This window comes from Phalaenopsis equestris, unplaced genomic scaffold (genome assembly GCF_001263595.1).
Source record: "Phalaenopsis equestris unplaced genomic scaffold, ASM126359v1 Scaffold000278, whole genome shotgun sequence".
Lineage (NCBI taxonomy): Eukaryota > Viridiplantae > Streptophyta > Magnoliopsida > Asparagales > Orchidaceae > Phalaenopsis > Phalaenopsis equestris.
This window is the reverse complement of record NW_018164720.1, coordinates 959,802-978,642: the sequence shown is the minus strand read 5'-3', so window position 1 is coordinate 978,642 and position 18,841 is coordinate 959,802. Positions and strand designations below refer to the sequence as shown.

Sequence of the window (18,841 nt, the reverse complement as noted above, 5' to 3'; positions counted from 1 at the left end):
TGTCGCGCAAATATAAGCCCTAATTAAATAAAAATGACTGGATGAAACACTTTAATAATTTTTTCTTAAAGCTGAAGTCAAACCATAGGATAGACTGAGAACCTACTGAGGTTCGCCTCAGTTTCTCTTCACTTGGATTCCTCAACAATGTTCCAGATTTGAGTCTTTCCCCTTTCACACATCTTCGTCCGATTTCGTTGAAAAGTCCTATCCTTTTGACTTCTTTGAAGACATTATTTCCTGATTTTTATCGAGAGTTTTCTTAGGTGACCTAGGTCATTTAAGATGTAATTAACTATAGGGGCTTACCCTTATAGGAAGCTTTTCCGAACCCAGCTTAAAATAAACCCTATTTAATTATTTGTATTAAATAGGGGAACTTGTCAAATAAAACGGTTTCGCAGACCCAAACGGATGTCATATGTTTTCTTAGTTTATTTGATCGAGTCTCACCCTCAAGTCTTGTGTTTATCCCTCGGGGTAGATACAGGATTTGAGGTAGAGTTCTCTTTCATTTAAATTATGAAAAATATGAGGTCAGTTTGATTTCATATTTTTCTAAAATTATATACATATATGTATGTAAATTAAAACGTCCTTCCGAAGCGGGCGATGAGATTTCAATTCCAGCTGCCGACAGCTTCTTACGGGCGACCCCCCAAACTTTCTTTTAACTTTCTTTTAGTGCCGACCGAGACACGATATGCTTGAGAAGTATTTATGAATGTTGGATGTGGTCTCTAATGAAGTGGTAATCTTCTTCGATGTGTTTCGTTCTTGCGTGAAAAACTGGATTGTGGGCAAGAGCGATTGCTAATGTGATGTCGCTGAAGAGAAGTGTGGGGCGAAGTTGAGTTTGTAGCATCTCACTAAGTAGTCGACGAATCCAGAGAATATTTGTTGTCACAGTGCACGGCTCTGTATTCTGTTTTTGTGGAGGAGCGTGCTACTGTATGTTGTTTTCTTGAGGTCCATGAGATAATGTTCGATCCGAGAAAGATGCAAAAACTTGCTACTGAGCGTGTGTCATCTGGATTGGTTGCCCAATCAAAATCTGAAAGGCTTTGAGTTGTAGGTCACCCGCTACAACTGGGAATCCGTGATTCCATGTGTCGTTGAGGTATCTCAATAGTCTTTTGAGGAGGTGTTGGTGGTGTGGTTGAGGATCGTGCATGTGTTGGCTTAGTTGGTTTACTTTGAAGGTTATCTCTGGTCTGGAAGCTGTAAGGTACTGTAAGGAGCTTATATGTTGTCTGAATGTGTGTGGGTCCATTTGTGATTCTGTGGTGTTGTTGACTTTGAGTGAAGATGAGAGAGGTGTGAGGACTGGCATAGAGTTTAGCATATCGGTTTAATTGAGTACGCTTGTGAGATATGAGGTTTGTGGTGTGTTGTACTTATAGGCATAGGAATTCTGATATGCGTCCTAACTGTTTTATTTGAAATCGGGCACTTCATTTTTTGAGAAGTGAGCGGATGAAGGTAGGGGAGTTGCATATATTAACAGGAGTATGGCGATTGAGTTGTGCGTGTGTAGGAGAGTGATATGTTGTGCTTAGTTTAAAGATATACTACAAAAGGTGGAATACTAGAGGCGCGGGGCCTGCTTAAGCCCGTAGATTACTTTGTTGAGCTTGCATACGTAGTTTGGATGTACTGAGTCCTTGAAGCCTAGTGTTTGATTCATGTATACTATTTCTTCTAGCATACCATGCAAGAATGCATTGGATATGTTAAGCTATTGTACTTCCCATATTTTTACCGCAACAATAGCTAATAACATTTGAATGGTGGGGAACTTTGCTATTGGGTTAAAGGTTTGATTATAGTCTATCCCATATTATTGGGCACATCCTTGTGCCACTAATCGAGCCTGGTAGCTTGCCGCCGTGCCGTTGGAGTGAAGTTTGGTTATGTTGGTCCATTTGTTTCTGAGAATTGTCTGATTGTTTGAGGGAGGGGGAACTAGTGTCCATGTTCCCTGTTCTTGGAGAGTGAGGAGTTCTATGGACATGGCTTCCCCCCAGTGAGGAATCTTGTGGCTTCAGCTAATGAGGTGAGGCCTTTGGTTGAGGTGGTGTTGTGGAGATTTAAGATTGTTCTTGGTTGAGTTATCCTGTTTGGGATCGTGTTGTCATGTGATGTGTTTTGGTGTGGATTGATGGTTGGCTAACTGGTTGGGTTATGTTAGTTGTGGGAATGTTTTTGGAGGTTGGGGCTAGGTGGTGAGGTGGTATTGGTGGTTGTGGTGGAGATGGGGGTGACTTGGGTGAGGTGTTTATGCTGGATGTAGGTACTAGAAGAGATGGGTGTGGGTTGAATGGAGTTGTGGTGGGTCTGTGTGATGGTGTGTGTGTGTGTGTGAAAGGGAAATTTTGTTTCAGTGAAGGTTACATGGCGTGATGTAATCAGCTTGTTGGTGTTTAAATCCCAACATTTGTTGTCTTTATTGAGGGTGATACCCCAGAAACACATACTGTGGTGCTTTGGTTTGAAATTTGTTGTTCATTTGAGGTTGTTGCCAGGGATAACATGCACAGCTAAAGGTGTGCAAGTGGTCGTAAGTTGGTTTGGTTTTATAGAGAATTTCGTGTGGAGATTTATTGTTGGTAGTGCTTGATGGAAATAGATTGATAAGATAGATAGCTATGAAAATGAAATCTATCCAAAATTGTTATGGTAAGTGAGCATGGTTGAGAATGGTTCTTGCTATTTCAATTATATCTCTATGTTTTCTCTCAGCAAGGCCATATTGTTGAGGCATCTATGGGCATGAATTTTGGTGTTTGATTCCTTTTTGTTGAAGATATTCTTTTAGTGGTGAAATGTGAATTCTCCTTCTCCATCTGTTCTGAGGATTTTGATTGTTTTATTGAATTGTGTAGAGAGTAACTAGTGCAAGTGAATAAAATGCAGATATGTTTTTGATTTGCTATACATTGGAAAAACCCAACAATAACGCGAATACGGTTCAATAAACGATATATAATATTTATATCTATGAGTGGAGGGGATCGAAAAGGGGCCCATACATTTGAGTGTATTAATTCTAATATATTGCAAGTAGTATTGCTGGAAAAGCTAATCTATCAATTTTGTTTTGCAAGCAGGAAACATAGGATGGTTTGGTGTTTGGCATTTTGAGATTGGTGTGTGTTCTCGAGAGTTTTTGGTGGACTTTGTAGTGGGAATGTCTGAGTTTCTGATGCCAAATTGGTGATAATGTAGAGTTGGTGAGGATCTTGATTGTGTAGAGGCCGCTTTATTCAACTGGATTGGAAAGGAGGATCTTCCGTGTGGTCCTGTCTTGTATATAAAAATGGGAAGTGTCAAAAGATAAGATGTAGTTATTGTCTTGTGCTAATTGTTGAACAGAGATGAGATTGTGGGTGAGGTGTGGTACATGATGAAGTTAGTGAAGAAGTAGCTTACTGTCTGGGGTGGAAAGTATGGTTGAACCTGTGTGTGAGATGTTCGAGGTTTGTCCATTGCCTACTATGACTTGTTTGTTACCTTGGTAAATGAAGAGTGTGGTGTGAGGTGACGCTGGCATTAAGTACCCTTGAGTTGCTGGGAGGGTTTGTGGAGATTGCGAGTGTTGTGTGTTGCTGTGAGTTCTTTGGTTTGTATTGTAGGTTTGTTCTGTGCCAACAGAGTGACCTGTTTAGAGGCATATCTGGAATGTCATTGGTTGTTTGTTTCCGTGATTCCTGGAATGGTATTTGTTTTGGTTGGGGGAGTTTCTGGGGACTGGTTTGTAGTTGTTTGGTTGTTGTTAGTTTTTGGTTTGGGTGTGAAGTGTGCTGTGATGGTATGTTGCTTTTTGGTTTCATTTGCCAGATTGGATTCCTCACTTTGAAGCAAAGAATAGAAGTCCTCCAGCTTGATTGAACTCAGTTGTGTGCGATTGCTGTCTTGAATCCTTGATATGTTGAGGTAGACCATTCAAAGTGTATAGTATAATGTTCTCATTGCCACTTGTAGCACCCGCAGATGCAATATTATCAACCAGTGTTTTAATTTGAGCTAAATACTGTGACATGGTATTGCTCCCCATGTTGATATTGTGTATCTCATTTTTCAGCTGGATAACTTGGGATCTGTTGGCTGATTGAAAATGCCTTTCCAGGGTTGTCCAAATTTGAGTAGTGCTTTGGAGGTGTAGTACATATGGTAATATGGAAGTGGATATTGTTGATAAAATTGCTATTTTAAGGTTTTGGTCAATTAGTTGCCATAGTTGAAACTCTTGATTTTTCTCAGGAACTCCGGATTCATTTTGTATGAATCTAGTGGGAATTGTGTTTTCTGACAGAAAATTGTCATAGCCATTTCCTAGAAAGGCTTTGAGGATTTTGCTTTAAAAAGGTGATAGAGGCAATCTTCTTGCCCTGGCATGCCATGCTGTCTCAGTTGTGGGGACCAGAACTCTTTTTGCTTTTTTAGAAATCACTTGAAGAATGTGGCATTCACAAACATACCACCCAATTCTTATGCATTTAGAAATCTAAAAGCTATACTTTTATTTTTGCATTTACACCACCCAAATCTTTCATATCACGTAAAAAATACCACTATTTAAACTTTTAAAAGGTGATAGCGATATGCCTTTTCATGCCTACGTAAGGTGGCGTATATGTAAAAATTTAAATTTTGGTGTTAGATATGTAAATGCATAAGAATTGAGTGGTATGCCTGTAAATTTTCCAAATGATTCCTTAAAAAGTGTCAGTGATTTCCAGTAAATAGCTATCCTCTTTCCCGAGTCTGCCAAGTTACACCGTTAGTTTCCACTCATCTTTAGTGGTAAATTACTCGTTGCATTTCTTTATTATACTGCAAGCGTTTGGAGTCCTTAGGAGTTTTTGTTCATGGGTAAAGTGATAACGAACCTACAATCCACAACAGAGGACCTACCGCCCACAGAAGCAAGGACGCCTCTATTACCCACGATTACCATCATATGTAATCCTAGTATTATTACTGTAATACCCTCACTCTATATTTCATCTAAAATAATCTACTTGGTGTATAAAAAGCCTAGACTCTAGCCAGCCTGAGTGTGGGAAATGAGGCATTAAGTGTTGTGGTATATAGAAAAATAGAAGAACGATCAGCGAAAAAAGCGAAAAAATTGAAATGAGAAAATTCACACCAGAAAACAATAACAATAATACAGCGGAACACACAGATTTACTTGGTTCGACAAATTGCCTACGTCCACAGAGTTGCTGAGGATTTTACTACTTGAGGAATTTACACCAGGCCTCGACTTACAAGAGGGATCTCTCACTTCCTTGCCCTTTCTTCTTCTCTCTCTACACCGAGATACACCGAAGCACCGAAGAAGATAAACGAGATAAACGTACAAGAGAAATAAATCAAATTTCTCTTCTGCCACAAGCGACCAAGAAGAAGACAAGGGAGAACAATCTTCTTCTTTTTCCTCTGCCGCATGGAACCACTTCTTGCACTTCTCTTCCTCTGTCCTGTGGAAGCAGAAGTATAGAAGAAGAACACAAAAAAGGCCATCACTTAAACTGAAGGAGAGCCACTCCTTTTATCGTGAAAAGGAGGCGAAGTGATGCTTCTGGGCTAAGGAAAGGCGGGAGACGCGAGCGGAGGCGGGAGTGGTTCGCGAAACAACGGGGTCGCAGGAGATGTCACGATGATTCACGACAGAGGAGCGGGAGCGGGATCGTGGTTGCGACAGAGCGGAAGCGGGAGTCGGGTTGGGCGGACTGGGCTCCATCATAACATTAAGAAATGTATTCACTTGTTCCTCTCTGGTGATATTCAGTTTCTAAGAACGAAACCATAAGCTTTACTTATCCTCCTTGCATTCTTCACCTCATTTCTTATATGGTATCAGAGTTTGAGCTTCACAGCAATTATGGAAGAATCGACCACTTCTGCCCTCAGCTACAACCTCGCAGCCCTGAAGATCGAGGAATTGCAAATACCCCCATCCCTGAAATTCTTGGTCTCAAACATCATTTTTGTGGTGAATATTTTGCTATCTACGGACAATTACTCCCTATCGAAGTCTCAAGTGTTAAAAGTAATCAATGCAAATGGATTTGCCGAGTTCATTGATAGCACTAACGCAAAACCCCCAATCTTAAATTACCAATAGCACTGGCATATTACCTCTCCCAACCCTGCTACAGTATTTGGAACCTAATTGACAAGAACCTCGTTGCAGCCATTCTCTCCATCATCTCTACCACTGTGCTGCTCTACATCATCAATCTACGAAGCTGCCATGAAATATGGGAAGCTATTGAGAAATGTCTTCGAGCTATAAATAGATCCCGGGTAAATCCAACTCAAAAATGAGCTCCACAACTTTGCCATGGGGAATCAAACGATGACACAATACCTGATTCAAATCAAGGTATTAGTCGACACTATAGCAGCAGCTGGATCATCTATCAATATGGAAGGCGTCATTCTATATATTCTCAAATGATTACCTCCGGCCTACCAAGCATTTAAAATAGTGATCAGAACCTCCCTACACCTATTAGCCTTGAGGATTTATATTCATTGCTTCATAGTGTGGAGATAAACATAGCAAGTGACAACACCAGAAAAATTCAGCAAACAGAACCATTTGACGCTCTACTCGCAACAAGGAAGAGGACGCACTAGCTACAGAGATAGGGGACGAAAAAACAATATCAACTGAAACTCTAATGGGGGTAATTCCAAACCTTACAAGTCAATAATGCCACTAGTTGCCAAATCAGTCTCAAACTAGGACACCTCGCCTCCGAATGTTGGTATTGCACTAACCTCAGTTATCAACCCAAGCAGCCAACATCTCATGCAACATTGGTTAGCTCATCAACTGCCGAGCAGGAGGTACCTTGATACAGGAGCTTTGAATCATTTAATAGCAAATCTCTACTCCTTCCAGAATCCCGAAACCTATAAATGCCATGAAGAAATTTTCATTGTCAAAGGTAACAACGTACCCATACAAAACTGCTACCAAGGGCTGCTCCCCACACGTAAGCTCTTGCTCTCCAAATCAGCATCCCCACTTGCGCATTCCATGTTATGCTACTTTCTGCAATTCATATAATACGACCAAACAACATAGATTACCTTTTGTTTCCTCTAGCAATCATACTTATCTCCCCTTAGAACTAATTCATTCCAATGTATGGGGACCATCCCCACATACTTTTTGCAAGGATTTAATTTTTATATAATGTTTGTGGATGATGCTACTCGTTATACATGGTGTTCCCAATGATTCATAAATCTGAAACTATAACCCACTTCATACAATTTAAAAATCAAGTCTAAACGCAATTCAACACTAAAATTAAAATTCTCTGCTTCGATGGAGGGGGGTATACGAGAACCATCTCCTCGATGAATACCCAAACAAGGTATCATTCATGAGTTTTCATGCCCATACGCAACTCAACAAAATTGTTGGCCTCGCCGAATGAAAACATAGGCATATCCTTCATAGGATCAAATCATTATTCGCCACATTCAATCTCCCACCAAAATTCTGGCCTGATACCATTGTAACCGTGGTACATCTTATCAATAGGATGCTTTCTTCCAACACCCAAAACCACTCTCCATACCATCTTCACAAACATCCTCCAACATACGAACATCAGAGAGCATTCAGATGTACTTGCTTTCCCTGGTTCCTGTCGCAACACCGCACCAAACTAGATCAACGATTAGAGTTATGTGTGTTTCTCAGTTACCCAAGCAATTTCAAATGCTACAATTTCTTTAATCCACCGAGTGACAAAATCATTCTATCTAGAGATGTTACATTTATGAAAATCACTACCCTTATAAAACATCACCACCCAACACTAATCATCACCCACCCACCAATACTCACACACCCATCCCTCTCATTCTCACGTCACTTCCCTCCTCCTCCAAACAGTCCACTATTGCAGCACCCTGCGTCTCCACTGCATTACCTAATCCATCCCAGATAATCTCCAATCCCTCTATATTAATCACAAACAACCACCTGCCTCTACTTTCTCTTCATCTTCAATTACTCCAACAACATTACCTAATCCATCCCAAATAATCTCCAATCTCTCTCCACCGAATATTAATCACAGCCAACCACTTACTTCTACTCTCCCATCATCTTCAATAACTCCAAACACATCTTCAACCTTGCCCACATCTCAGCACATGAATCAGAACCTCCCAATTTCAGAGCAGCCCTCCAACGCCATCACTGGAGACAGGCCATGCTAACAGAGCTCTAAGCTCTCCACAAACAGCATACATGGACTTTGGTACCACCCCCACTCAATTAATCAATTTTGGGCAGGAAATGGACATACAAAATCTATCGTCAACCCCACGGTACCATTTCAAAGTACAAAGCACGATTAGTCGCTCAAGGATGCAAGCAAGAGTATGATTTATACTATACCGAAACTTTCAGCCCTGTGGCTAAACATCCAAGAAGCCAAACTCTTCAAACGGTTTCCGTTAATCTCCACTAGTCAATTTTCCAACTTGATGTCACCAATGCATTTCTCCACGGGAACTTCAAGAAACAGTGTGCATGCAACAACTGTCGGGCTACGTTGATGACACAACCAAATCATGTTTGTCTATTAGGGAAAGCAATTTATAGTTTACCAAGTTCACAGGCAAACTATCTCATCTTCGCTTCTGCACAAGTCAAGCCAATCCATCACTCTTTATATATGAGCATAACTCCACCATTATAGATCTCCTATTATACTTTGATGACATTTTGGTGACAGGGAACATCACAAGCAAGATAAACAATTTTCTGGCAGCACTTAAAATTGAATTTCTCTTGAAGAATTTGGGCTCCATTTCAACATTTCTCGGGATCAACATACACCACACACCAAGAATTCTTCTTCTTAACCAAACCCCATTGTGTATCAAAGATTCTCAAAAGGAGGGCATGGAAGATTGCAAACCTATATCTAACCCGATGGCGTTAATGCAATCTACCAATATTGAACTACAACAACCCTTTGCCAATCTACTCCACTACCACAACCTCATTGGCTCTCTACAGTATTTGACACTCACCTGGACAGACATCAACTTTGCTGTAAATTCCCTATCCCAACACTTAAAACAACCACTGTGTGCACATTTTCAACAACTCGAGCGTCTCCTCCGGTACATCAAAGGAACTCTAGACTTTGGCATTCCTCTCCAACAATGACCTCTTATTCTCCGTAGTTATTTCGACTCTAGTTGGGCTAGCAATCCAACGATCCGCCGCTCCTTTATGGGCCACTGCTCATTCCTTGGTCCTAACCTTATCTCTTGACAAGTCAAGAAACAACCCATCGTGGCCCGCTCCTCAATCGAAGCTGAGTATAAAGCACTATCTACAGCAACAACCGATGTCATATGACTACGATGCTTACTTCTCGACCTTCATGTGTCGCTTACATATCCGACTAAAATTCATTGTGACCACACCTTGGCTCTGGCAATTGCATGCACCCCGCCTTCCACCCCCGCATGAAACATGTTGAGATAGATTATCATTTCATTCGGAAAAAAATTCATTCCAAAGTTGCTGTTGAACATATTCCTACAAACGGGCAGCCCTCCGACATATTTACCAAGTCCCTTCCAATTCCTCGCTTTCTTCCCCTTCGTGACAAGCTGACCCTTCAATGTAGAAGCATCAGCTTGAGAGGGTGGGAGGGGGGAAGGATGGGGATAACGAACCTACAGCCCACACCTGAGGGCCTACCTCCCACAGCAGCAAGGACGCCTCCACTACCCATGATTACAATGATATGTACTCTTAGTATTATTACTGTAATACCCTCACTTTATACATCATCTAGAATATTCTACTTCATGTATAAAAGTCCTGGACTGTAGCCAGCCAGAGTGGGCAATGAAGCATTAAGATTTGTATTCGCCTGTGTCTCTCTGGTGATATTCCAGTTTGTAAGAATGAATCATGTGCTTTACTTCTCCTCCTTGCATTCTTCAGCTCATTTCTTATATGAAGCACACAATTCTAAAAGTTGATTAATTTAGCTTTCAAAGGCTAAAAAATTAGAATAGATGAATTCACGCTACATATTTGTACTCTTGAAAGTGTTTCCTTTAATATGTTTTTACTTCTTTCTTTTATTTTTAATCTAACTTTCTGAGACTGATTGACGTTCATTTTGTATAGATATTGAGGCATGCTAGAGCACTTGGAGACTTTTTATTGGTTGGAATTCATACCGATCAAACTGTCAGGTCATTTGGTTATTTAATTTTATATCTATATCTATTTTCTATTTTCCTTTTAACGACTATTCTATTATTCGATTAGCAAGCTTGTTTACATTTTTTGTGTTAAGTGTAGGCTATACACAAACATGCATTTGGAAGAAACACTGCATTAAATAATACATAAATTTACATACGTAGCACACAATTCTTATGTATTTACATGTCTCACTCCTAAACTTTTATATTTACATGCATAGCACTTTGGTGTTTTAAACATGAAAAAGGTGAATTTGACTTTTAAGAAGTGGTAATAGTGCTCTTTTTTAATTTGATATTAAAGAATTGGATGCTATATGCGATAATTTTTATGATGAAAAAGCTGGACTTAAATTGCTGTTTTTTTTTTTCACCCTTTCCTAGAGTCGGTGTCTCTTTATATATTCAAGAATATATCTTTTGCAGTTCTAGCCAAGGAGCTCATCGTCCAATCATGAATCTTCATGAAAGAAGCTTGAGCATTTTGGCGTGTCGTTATGTGGATGAGGTCATTATTGGTGCACCTAGGGTGGTCTCAAAGGACATGGTTTGTTCCGTATTTTTGTTATTCTTTTCCTTGTCTCTGACTGTATTTTACTTCTGTTATATATTTTGAGATCTATGCTGTTTTAAATGAATGCAATGATAATCATCATTTTTGTTTACTTTAATAACAAGTTTTTAGGATTAAAAATAACTAATATTGATTCTGTAGTACGGAAATTTGCAAACTTGTAGCCGAAGTCTTTTGATTTCTAAATGCTCTATTCAGAAGGAATTTCTGTGTGATTTGATTGCCTTGGGATGTTCGGTTTGGGATTCCACTCTTAGGCTTTTGCTTGGAGCAGTTTCATTATTGAGCATGCTAGAAAGACTCCTTATTTCTTTCACGTGTCATCAACCAGATGCTAGAAAGCCTCCAGAGTTGAATTGGAACATATTTTCTTTCACTGATGCAGCAGATATAGCTAGTTGGATAAAGTGTTATTGTTTTTGTTGCTGTTGATGATGCAGAAGACACAGTTCCTCTTGACATAAAATCTTTGATTTCAACATAGCATGTTCTCCAAAAAGGTAAGAATGGAGAAAATAGAGAGAAAATGATGGATAGCAAATCTTGATTTAATTAGAACTCATTATACAATGAAAGTAAAACTCTCCTAACCCTATATATAGAAAAGGGATTTCAATTGAAGTTGAAATCCATCATTTTTCTTCTGAATTTAGTTCTATTCATATCATCGAATTTAAATTGAAATCCAAAATTTTCTAGTTAGATTGAAAATCAAAATTTTCTAGTAGCATAATGACTATCCAACTTAAATACAAATAATCTATTAAAATAACTACTTTTACTATTAAGATATCATTTGGCTTAATCTAAACATGGGTCAGACTATGATTCTTGGTTTTGGTTCATGTGTGCATACTTGTTGAGGAGCATGTGCAACTAAACTTTGCCATATTTCAAGTGTCTATAGATATCTATATTAAACTTATCCTTTTCGTAACTTGTAAGCTTTTTTCAGATAGATTTATGATGTGCTACCTTCAAACTATTTAATTTTATGACTCTCTCAACTAGGATTTTACTATGTTTGATGTGTGCATACATCATAATGGCTACAAGGACACATACTCCTTCATCAAGATGAGAAACAAATCTTACTCTTAACTTGGAAGGAGTTCAAGGTAATGAGAGTTCATAGAGTGATATTGTTAAAAAAAAAATGAATAATTAATTAAATTAAATTATGGAATGTTCCTTTTTTTATAACGCTTTATTCAAAAAAATGTAACCGTTCCCTCTTCCCTGTTAAAAAAGATGAGAGGCTCGGCTACAAAAAAGAAGAAAACCCCACAGAACCGAAGCCTTCTCCAACATCGCAGCCTTCTTTTTGTTTTTACGTACGCAGATGATGGGATTGATCGTGGGGGAGGCAACGAAGGAATCCTGATTTACGAAGCTCCTCTTTCTTGCCGAGAACCCTTGTTTACGCCTCTCCTGCCCGCAATTTTCGCGTTACAATCAAGATTAGTGCTAGCCAGGAAATCAACGACGAGATCACAGTATACAAAGGCCTCCAAACTCTCATGTTTCTTCTTCTTCCGCACTGTTCCTATCTGAAACCATGTAAGCATATACGTTATTGCCTCTGCCGCTTCTAAAGGGAGAAGATGTCGATTAGGATGATGACGTTGTTGCCGACAATGCTTGATGGCGGAAAGAGAAGCTGACCACGGACAACAAGTTCATGCTGTCATCCTTCGCTTCGATTGTTCCCATCCTTCGCGTTGCCAATGAGGTTGAACTGATGAACCAAAGTCTTTTACCTATTCAGATTCCATGCATTTGAGAATGCTCACCATTTTGTATCCTATTTTAAGTGGTTGTGGTGTACATCAATTTAAGATCTATTTGCTATAGAGGCTTAAAAAGGAGGAAGCAAAAACAAAATCACAACTTGCTAGAAGTGATCCGAGAGAAATCCAAAAGTTCTATTAGTGGTACTATGAGAATCTTGTCAAAGTGGGACCCACAAGAAGAAAATTTGAGGAGATGGTCAAGCTTTATCATATTGCATCATGTGTTGAAAACTGTGGTACCCTCAAAGAGAGTAGATGAGGAGGTCAATCGAAGCTCGTGCCACTCCTCCCCGTCCAAGCACAATAGCCCTTTGCCTTGTTAAATCGAGTCATCCTAAGATAGAACTTCTATTCTCATGGTAGCCACAAAAAGAGTTCTGCAATTTCTAAATAGAATATATAATATATATTTTAATAATCAAAGTTGAAAAAAGAGGAGAGAGAGAGAGAAAGAGAGGATTATGTGGATAATTGACGACCTATCCGTGTCTTATAAACCGATAGATAAGAAGATTTTTTTCCAGCAGCAGTGTCTCACGACATTGACCAACGTGTTTTATAGACAGCTATGCTAGCAGACATCCGGATGCAACCCCCTTAAGGCTGTCAAAATTTCAAATAAATTTGGACTTACTAAATAATTTAAGATTTGTACTTTGTAAACTTTTAAAATGGCCTAAAATTATTCAAAATTTTAAACAATAATAATAATACTAATATTTGAATTTGGATTGTCAAGGCTCGCAAATGATTTTGAAAGTTTGAATTCCTTAAATTTTTAAATGACTCGAATGTGAAAGAATTGGGAGGGTTAAACTTAATTGAAAAACAAATTTTATGAATTGGGGCCTGAACTTTACTTAAATATGGTATACCATAATTTCGCGGTTGAGTTTGACTTCAATATGAAATATAATAAGTTGAAGCTAAGCTTGCTTGGGTCGATGCTGAGGGGCTGATAAATTGATATAAATGTAAAATATCATAACTTTGGGCTAAGTTTATGGCTTAAATGTATTTTTTTAAAATGATAAATAAAAATTTAATACGTCAAACTCACCGCTGAATTTGTAATACACCTCTAGCAATTAGAAGGCTGCAAAATTTTTAAAATGAAAAATTATATGCAAGGTGAAGTCATAATATTCACACAAATTTTGAAGACGTTTAAATGTTTTAATGACTTTATCAAATCTTAAGACAGTATTCAGTTTTAACATAAATACCATAAGTTTTATGTAAACCTTTCAAGGTGCACTCTTTCAAGCTATTTGATTTAATCCATGTTTTAAATCTTTAAATCTTATAAATTGTCTTAAGATACCAAATTCTCTAGTTTAAATAGCTCAAACACATGAAATTTAATGCCTGCATGTGCTCTAATCATTATATTGAATGCTCAAATATTAGGTTCGAGAACGTTGCACTGGTTAACCAGGTCGCCTTGTCTATAGGATAGGTTTTTAAGTCCCATCTAAGTAGTCCAACTCTTCTCAAGGACAAATCTAGTAATCTTGAAATAAATGCTCAAATCTTAAAAAAAAAAAAATACAAGTTTAAATCACCTAGTCCGATCATCCTCTTTGTAAGGATAGAAGTTAACAGGACTCGTACCCTAAAAGTCTAAACTAACAAAATTAAATGCCCTCTTCAAACATAAAAGTTTTAAATGGTTCGAGTTGGATGAATTAGGATTATGAATTTTATATTTAGGTTAGGGAAAAATAAATCCTTAAATATTTAGAGTTTGGATGACTTTGATATAAAATGACATTGATCTAGGATTTTTAGAGAATATGGGAAGAGCACGGGGTGAATTACAAGAGTTGAAGGATGAGAATGGGGAAATGATGGTGGCAGGTGGGGAAATGATGGTGGCAGGTAAAATTTTGGTACAACATTGTCTGAATGGTGTTGGAAGTGGAAATAATAGGTTGGCAACAAAGGTTGGCGTGATACATTTTTTTTATGTTTGGGAGAGTTCACCACTACTATGCATCAGGTTACAAACACTCCACTTAAGAGAGATCAAATGATACAACACTTTGATATGGGAAAACAAAAGAAAGTTGTCTCTAATGCATAAAACAAATAAAATAACGGCCAAACTAGATTTAAGAACATAATTAAATGCAAGAAGAAGAAGGTCTACAATTGGTTATGGCTAGTAGGGAGTAGGACTCAAATAGGATCTTTAGAGGCTTAGAGTCTCAGTTTAAGATGGAGAGAGCAGAGGGGTTGGGTTCAACCACGCAAGGAGCTTGGGAGCAGGGTATGCGGTAGGGCTGCTTGAAGGAGTAGATGATCTGCATGAATCGAGACCAGCAACAAAGAGGGAACTTTGTGTGAGGAGGGAGAGTAGGTGGGGGTCTGCTCGTGAGGATGTGAGTGCTGGAAATGGGGATCCATAGCAACTGCCATGAGGTCGTGTGTGTGAAGGGTTGCTGAAAGTTCTGTAGCATGATAGAGGAGAAAGAGAAAACCAAGAGAACTTGTTGTCGGAGGTGTGTTGTAGAATTAGTTTTTATTTGTTTAGTTGTTTCCACTTTTTTTATTACAGCACAAGGCAACGAGATCACGGATGAGTACGGGATGTGGTTGTGTGGCAGCAACGGATGTGAGGTAGGAAACAATTTTTTTTTTATTTTAAAATAAAATCAAAATTCTAGAATAAAATTCTATAATTAATAAAATGAAATAGAGCTCCAATGTTCTTTTAGTGTGTTTATCATGTTTTCAATCGTGTGATATTGGCATCACACACTAGTAATTTTGTGTTTAACATTAGTGCTAGGACCCGAACATTATGTGTACCTTTTCCAAACATTTTCAATGTTTCGAACATATTGTTGTAATTATTTTGCGATGAGATGATTTTTAAACAATTTCATCGATGGTTGAGTCACTTCAACTTGATTCACATTTCTTCTAAATAATTACTTCTTTTTTATCACGATCAATTGAATTGGTCATATTGGCTGCAAAAGATCTCTTCTAGGAGGTTGATATTTTATACATGTTGCAATTCATTTTGCAAACAGAAGTTATGTGGGCAGTCTCAGTGATGGTTGAAATGATTGAGCTCTGTTTTGTTTGTTGTTCTTCGTTTTGTTCATCATGTGCCAATTAAATTGATTGCAAAGATTCTCTTCTGGCAATTTCAAAGTTCTGAATGTGTTGCAAATACAAGTGAGGCGACGTTTGGATTGGTTTCAGATGGATGCTTCACTTTCTCATTGTGTGATTCAACTGACAATGTGGATGCCCTTCTTAATCATTCTCAAAATTTGGAGCTCGTTGGCAAAGTCTATTTTCTAGAATGAAAGGTGCTCAATTAATTGTGATTGAGTTTGATGCTTCTCGAGCCTGATCCATGCAATTTGTTGATGATTGTTCTTCCTTCCATCATCATGGATACATTTGACCATTTTACAATCTGGAGCTTATCCGAAGGTCAACAATAGGCTGTCAATAGGGCTATAAATGAGCCGAGCTTGAGCAAGCTCAGGTTTGGCTCTTGTTCGGCTTGTTAGAAATTAATTCTATTTGAAATTGACTCGTGTTCTTAATAGTTTGTGAATAGTGTGTCTGTGTTCAACTCGATTTACAAATTCTTTTTATTGTTCGGATCGAAATTGACTCATTTAAATTAATTAAAAAAATAGATGTGGGATGTTGGATTCAATTCTATATTATTCTTTTGCAATAAAAGGCAGAGAATCAGATGACTATATGAATTGTGGTAATTTAAACTTATGTATAAATATATGTAATATAATGTTATATAAATAAATATATATATATAATTCCCTTATTTAGAGCTAAAATGAGCCGAGCACGATCGAACAAAGGGTTGTTCGTGTTCGGCTTGTTTATAAGTCTAGCTTAAAAAAATGGCTCACTTAACGAACAATTCTAACACAAGCTACTCAATAAGCCGAATACGAGTTGTTCATGAACTACGAGTTCTTTTTGACAGCACTAGCTACCAACCTACTTGGATTTTGCCATGAGGCTATTGCTGCCAACCATTTTTGCTAATGCATCCTAAATGTCCTCTCGAGGTTTTAGAACCTTCCAACAGCCTGCTTGCGTTCTTCCCAAATGTAGAAATGATAGCATTTTCTGTATAATAATTAAAACGGGATCCGGTTAAGATGATTAATTTCACCTCTTTGTACTTACTATCATGCTGATTATTCATTTGAATCTTTTGTATTCATATCAGAACATTTTTTCTCATATTTTGTGGCCTCAACTATGTTAACTTAATAGCTATATGTGCCAAATAGATTGCCTGATTTACAATTTTTTGCAGATAACAACCTTTAATATTTCATTGGTTGTTCGTGGAACAGTTGCAGAAAACATGGATTGTCTTATGGTAATTCTAGTTTTCTTGTTTGTTACAATTACTAAAATGTTAAAGATTTTATTGAGAAAGAACATCAAATTTCTGTCTTGATTTATTGTACTCTCAAGCAGGAGAAATCTAATCCTTATGCTGCTCCAATGAGTATGGGCATTTTTCAGACAATTCAAAGTCCTTTGGATATCACAACGAGCACAATCATTAAGAGGATCGTTGCTAATCATGAAGCATATCAGGTTACTTTCGCTATCAACTTGGCTCAAATAATCCTTGTGCTCATCTCAGAGAATGTTTTGCACTTATTAAATCATTTTTTCCATGTTTCAGTTTTGGTAAAGTGACATTTTAATCCCTAGACTCATTTAATGGGAGATAAAATAGTCCTCCTTGGGGTTTATTTTAGCTCAATTTTATTTTTATAAACTTTGGACTAAAATGATCTTATGTAAATAGTCAGGGACCGACTATTTATGAAACAAGAAATACTTTAGTGTCATTGGCTCTGGTGTATGGAATGTTTTTAACCCGGAAAAATGCTTATGATTGTTCAGAAACGAAATGAAAAGAAGGAACAAAGTGAGAGGAAATATTACGAGAATAAGACTTGCGTGTCGGGAGATTGACTGATGAACTTGTTTGCAACTGTTCAGCTATTTCATGGAACTGTTCAGCTCATGACTGAAGAATTGGAAACTCTCCCAATGCATTTTGTTTTGTGCTGATTCCAGCCTCAACAACTTTCACCGAGTAAAATCTGAAATTATTACTGAGGTTCTATGATTCAGTATGTTCAATGTAGCAGTTTTATTAGGTTCTATGATTCAGTATGTTCAATGTAGGAGTTTTATTAACTCTAATAGTTTAATTTCTTTCCGAGATAGGGCTGCTAACTATTGTTCCGTAATCTTCTCGACGTTTTTAAAATGGGGCATTTACATGCATATCACCTCATTCCTATGTATTTACGTGTCTTACACTTAAATTTTACTTGTTACATTCATGCCGACCAAATTATTCATATCAAATCAAAAATATCAACATTTTAACTTGAAAAAGTGAAACAATCATTTTTCATGCGTAAGGTGTTAGATATGTAAATATATAGGAATTGAGGTGTATGTATGTAAATGTTTCTTTTAAAATTTGAGCCGTACATTGCACACAATTTATATGTATTTACATATCCCACACCTAAATATTTATTTTTACATCGCTAACTCAATTCTTTAATGTCACATATAAAAATAGTACTATTCACTTTCTAAAGATAAATGCACTTTTCTTGCATTGATTTAAAACACTCGAGTGTAATACATATTGTACACTAGGATGCGTTAGCATGAATCTCTAGTAGATCCAATAGATAAGGACAAACAAATACAACTAAGGTGGGCTCATTGACAAGAGATTAAAGGATCCATTTGTTCAAATCCAACCTCCCATATCAGGGTTAGAGGCTGTCGGCTATTTGAACAAACATTAAAAGCTAATTAATAATTCAGATTATTGTTTATTATTGTGCATTTTTCGCTCACTCGCTCTCTCGCTCTCTCTATCTTGTCATATGCTATATTCATTAGGTGTAATTAATAGAAAAATTTAGATAAACATCATAAAATGTGCGATGAATGTGAATCATGTCACCGGCTAGAAGAGTAGCACATATAGAAGAAAACTTTAACAAACACTTTAAAATATAGTGCATCATGGAGTTCATGCAATAACCAGCTGATGGATGCCTTTCGAGGAGCATTGGCTTTGGAAGAGTGTAGAACCCCCAAGAGGAAGGGTCAGTGCTTGATCACCAAATGGCACCGTTTC

At 37.7% G+C, this 18,841-nt stretch overlaps 1 protein-coding gene across 2 annotated transcripts in view; it reads left to right on the top strand.

Annotated features, from left to right (window-relative positions):
* LOC110024914 (ethanolamine-phosphate cytidylyltransferase-like) overlaps positions 1-17,967 on the top strand; it is a 42,477-nt gene extending 24,510 nt beyond the window's left edge. Inside the window, exons 5-9 of one of the 2 annotated variants that reach the window (XM_020725109.1) lie at positions 10,202-10,269; positions 10,708-10,828; positions 16,967-17,032; positions 17,131-17,256; positions 17,572-17,967. In XM_020725109.1, the coding sequence (XP_020580768.1) occupies positions 10,202-10,269; positions 10,708-10,828; positions 16,967-17,032; positions 17,131-17,256; positions 17,572-17,643 (453 nt within the window). In that variant the 3' untranslated portion in view covers positions 17,644-17,967. The remainder of the gene's footprint in view (positions 1-10,201; positions 10,270-10,707; positions 10,829-16,966; positions 17,033-17,130; positions 17,257-17,571) is intronic. The other variant, XM_020725110.1, reaches the window with a different exon arrangement.
* Positions 17,968-18,841: the final 874 nt, after the last annotated feature.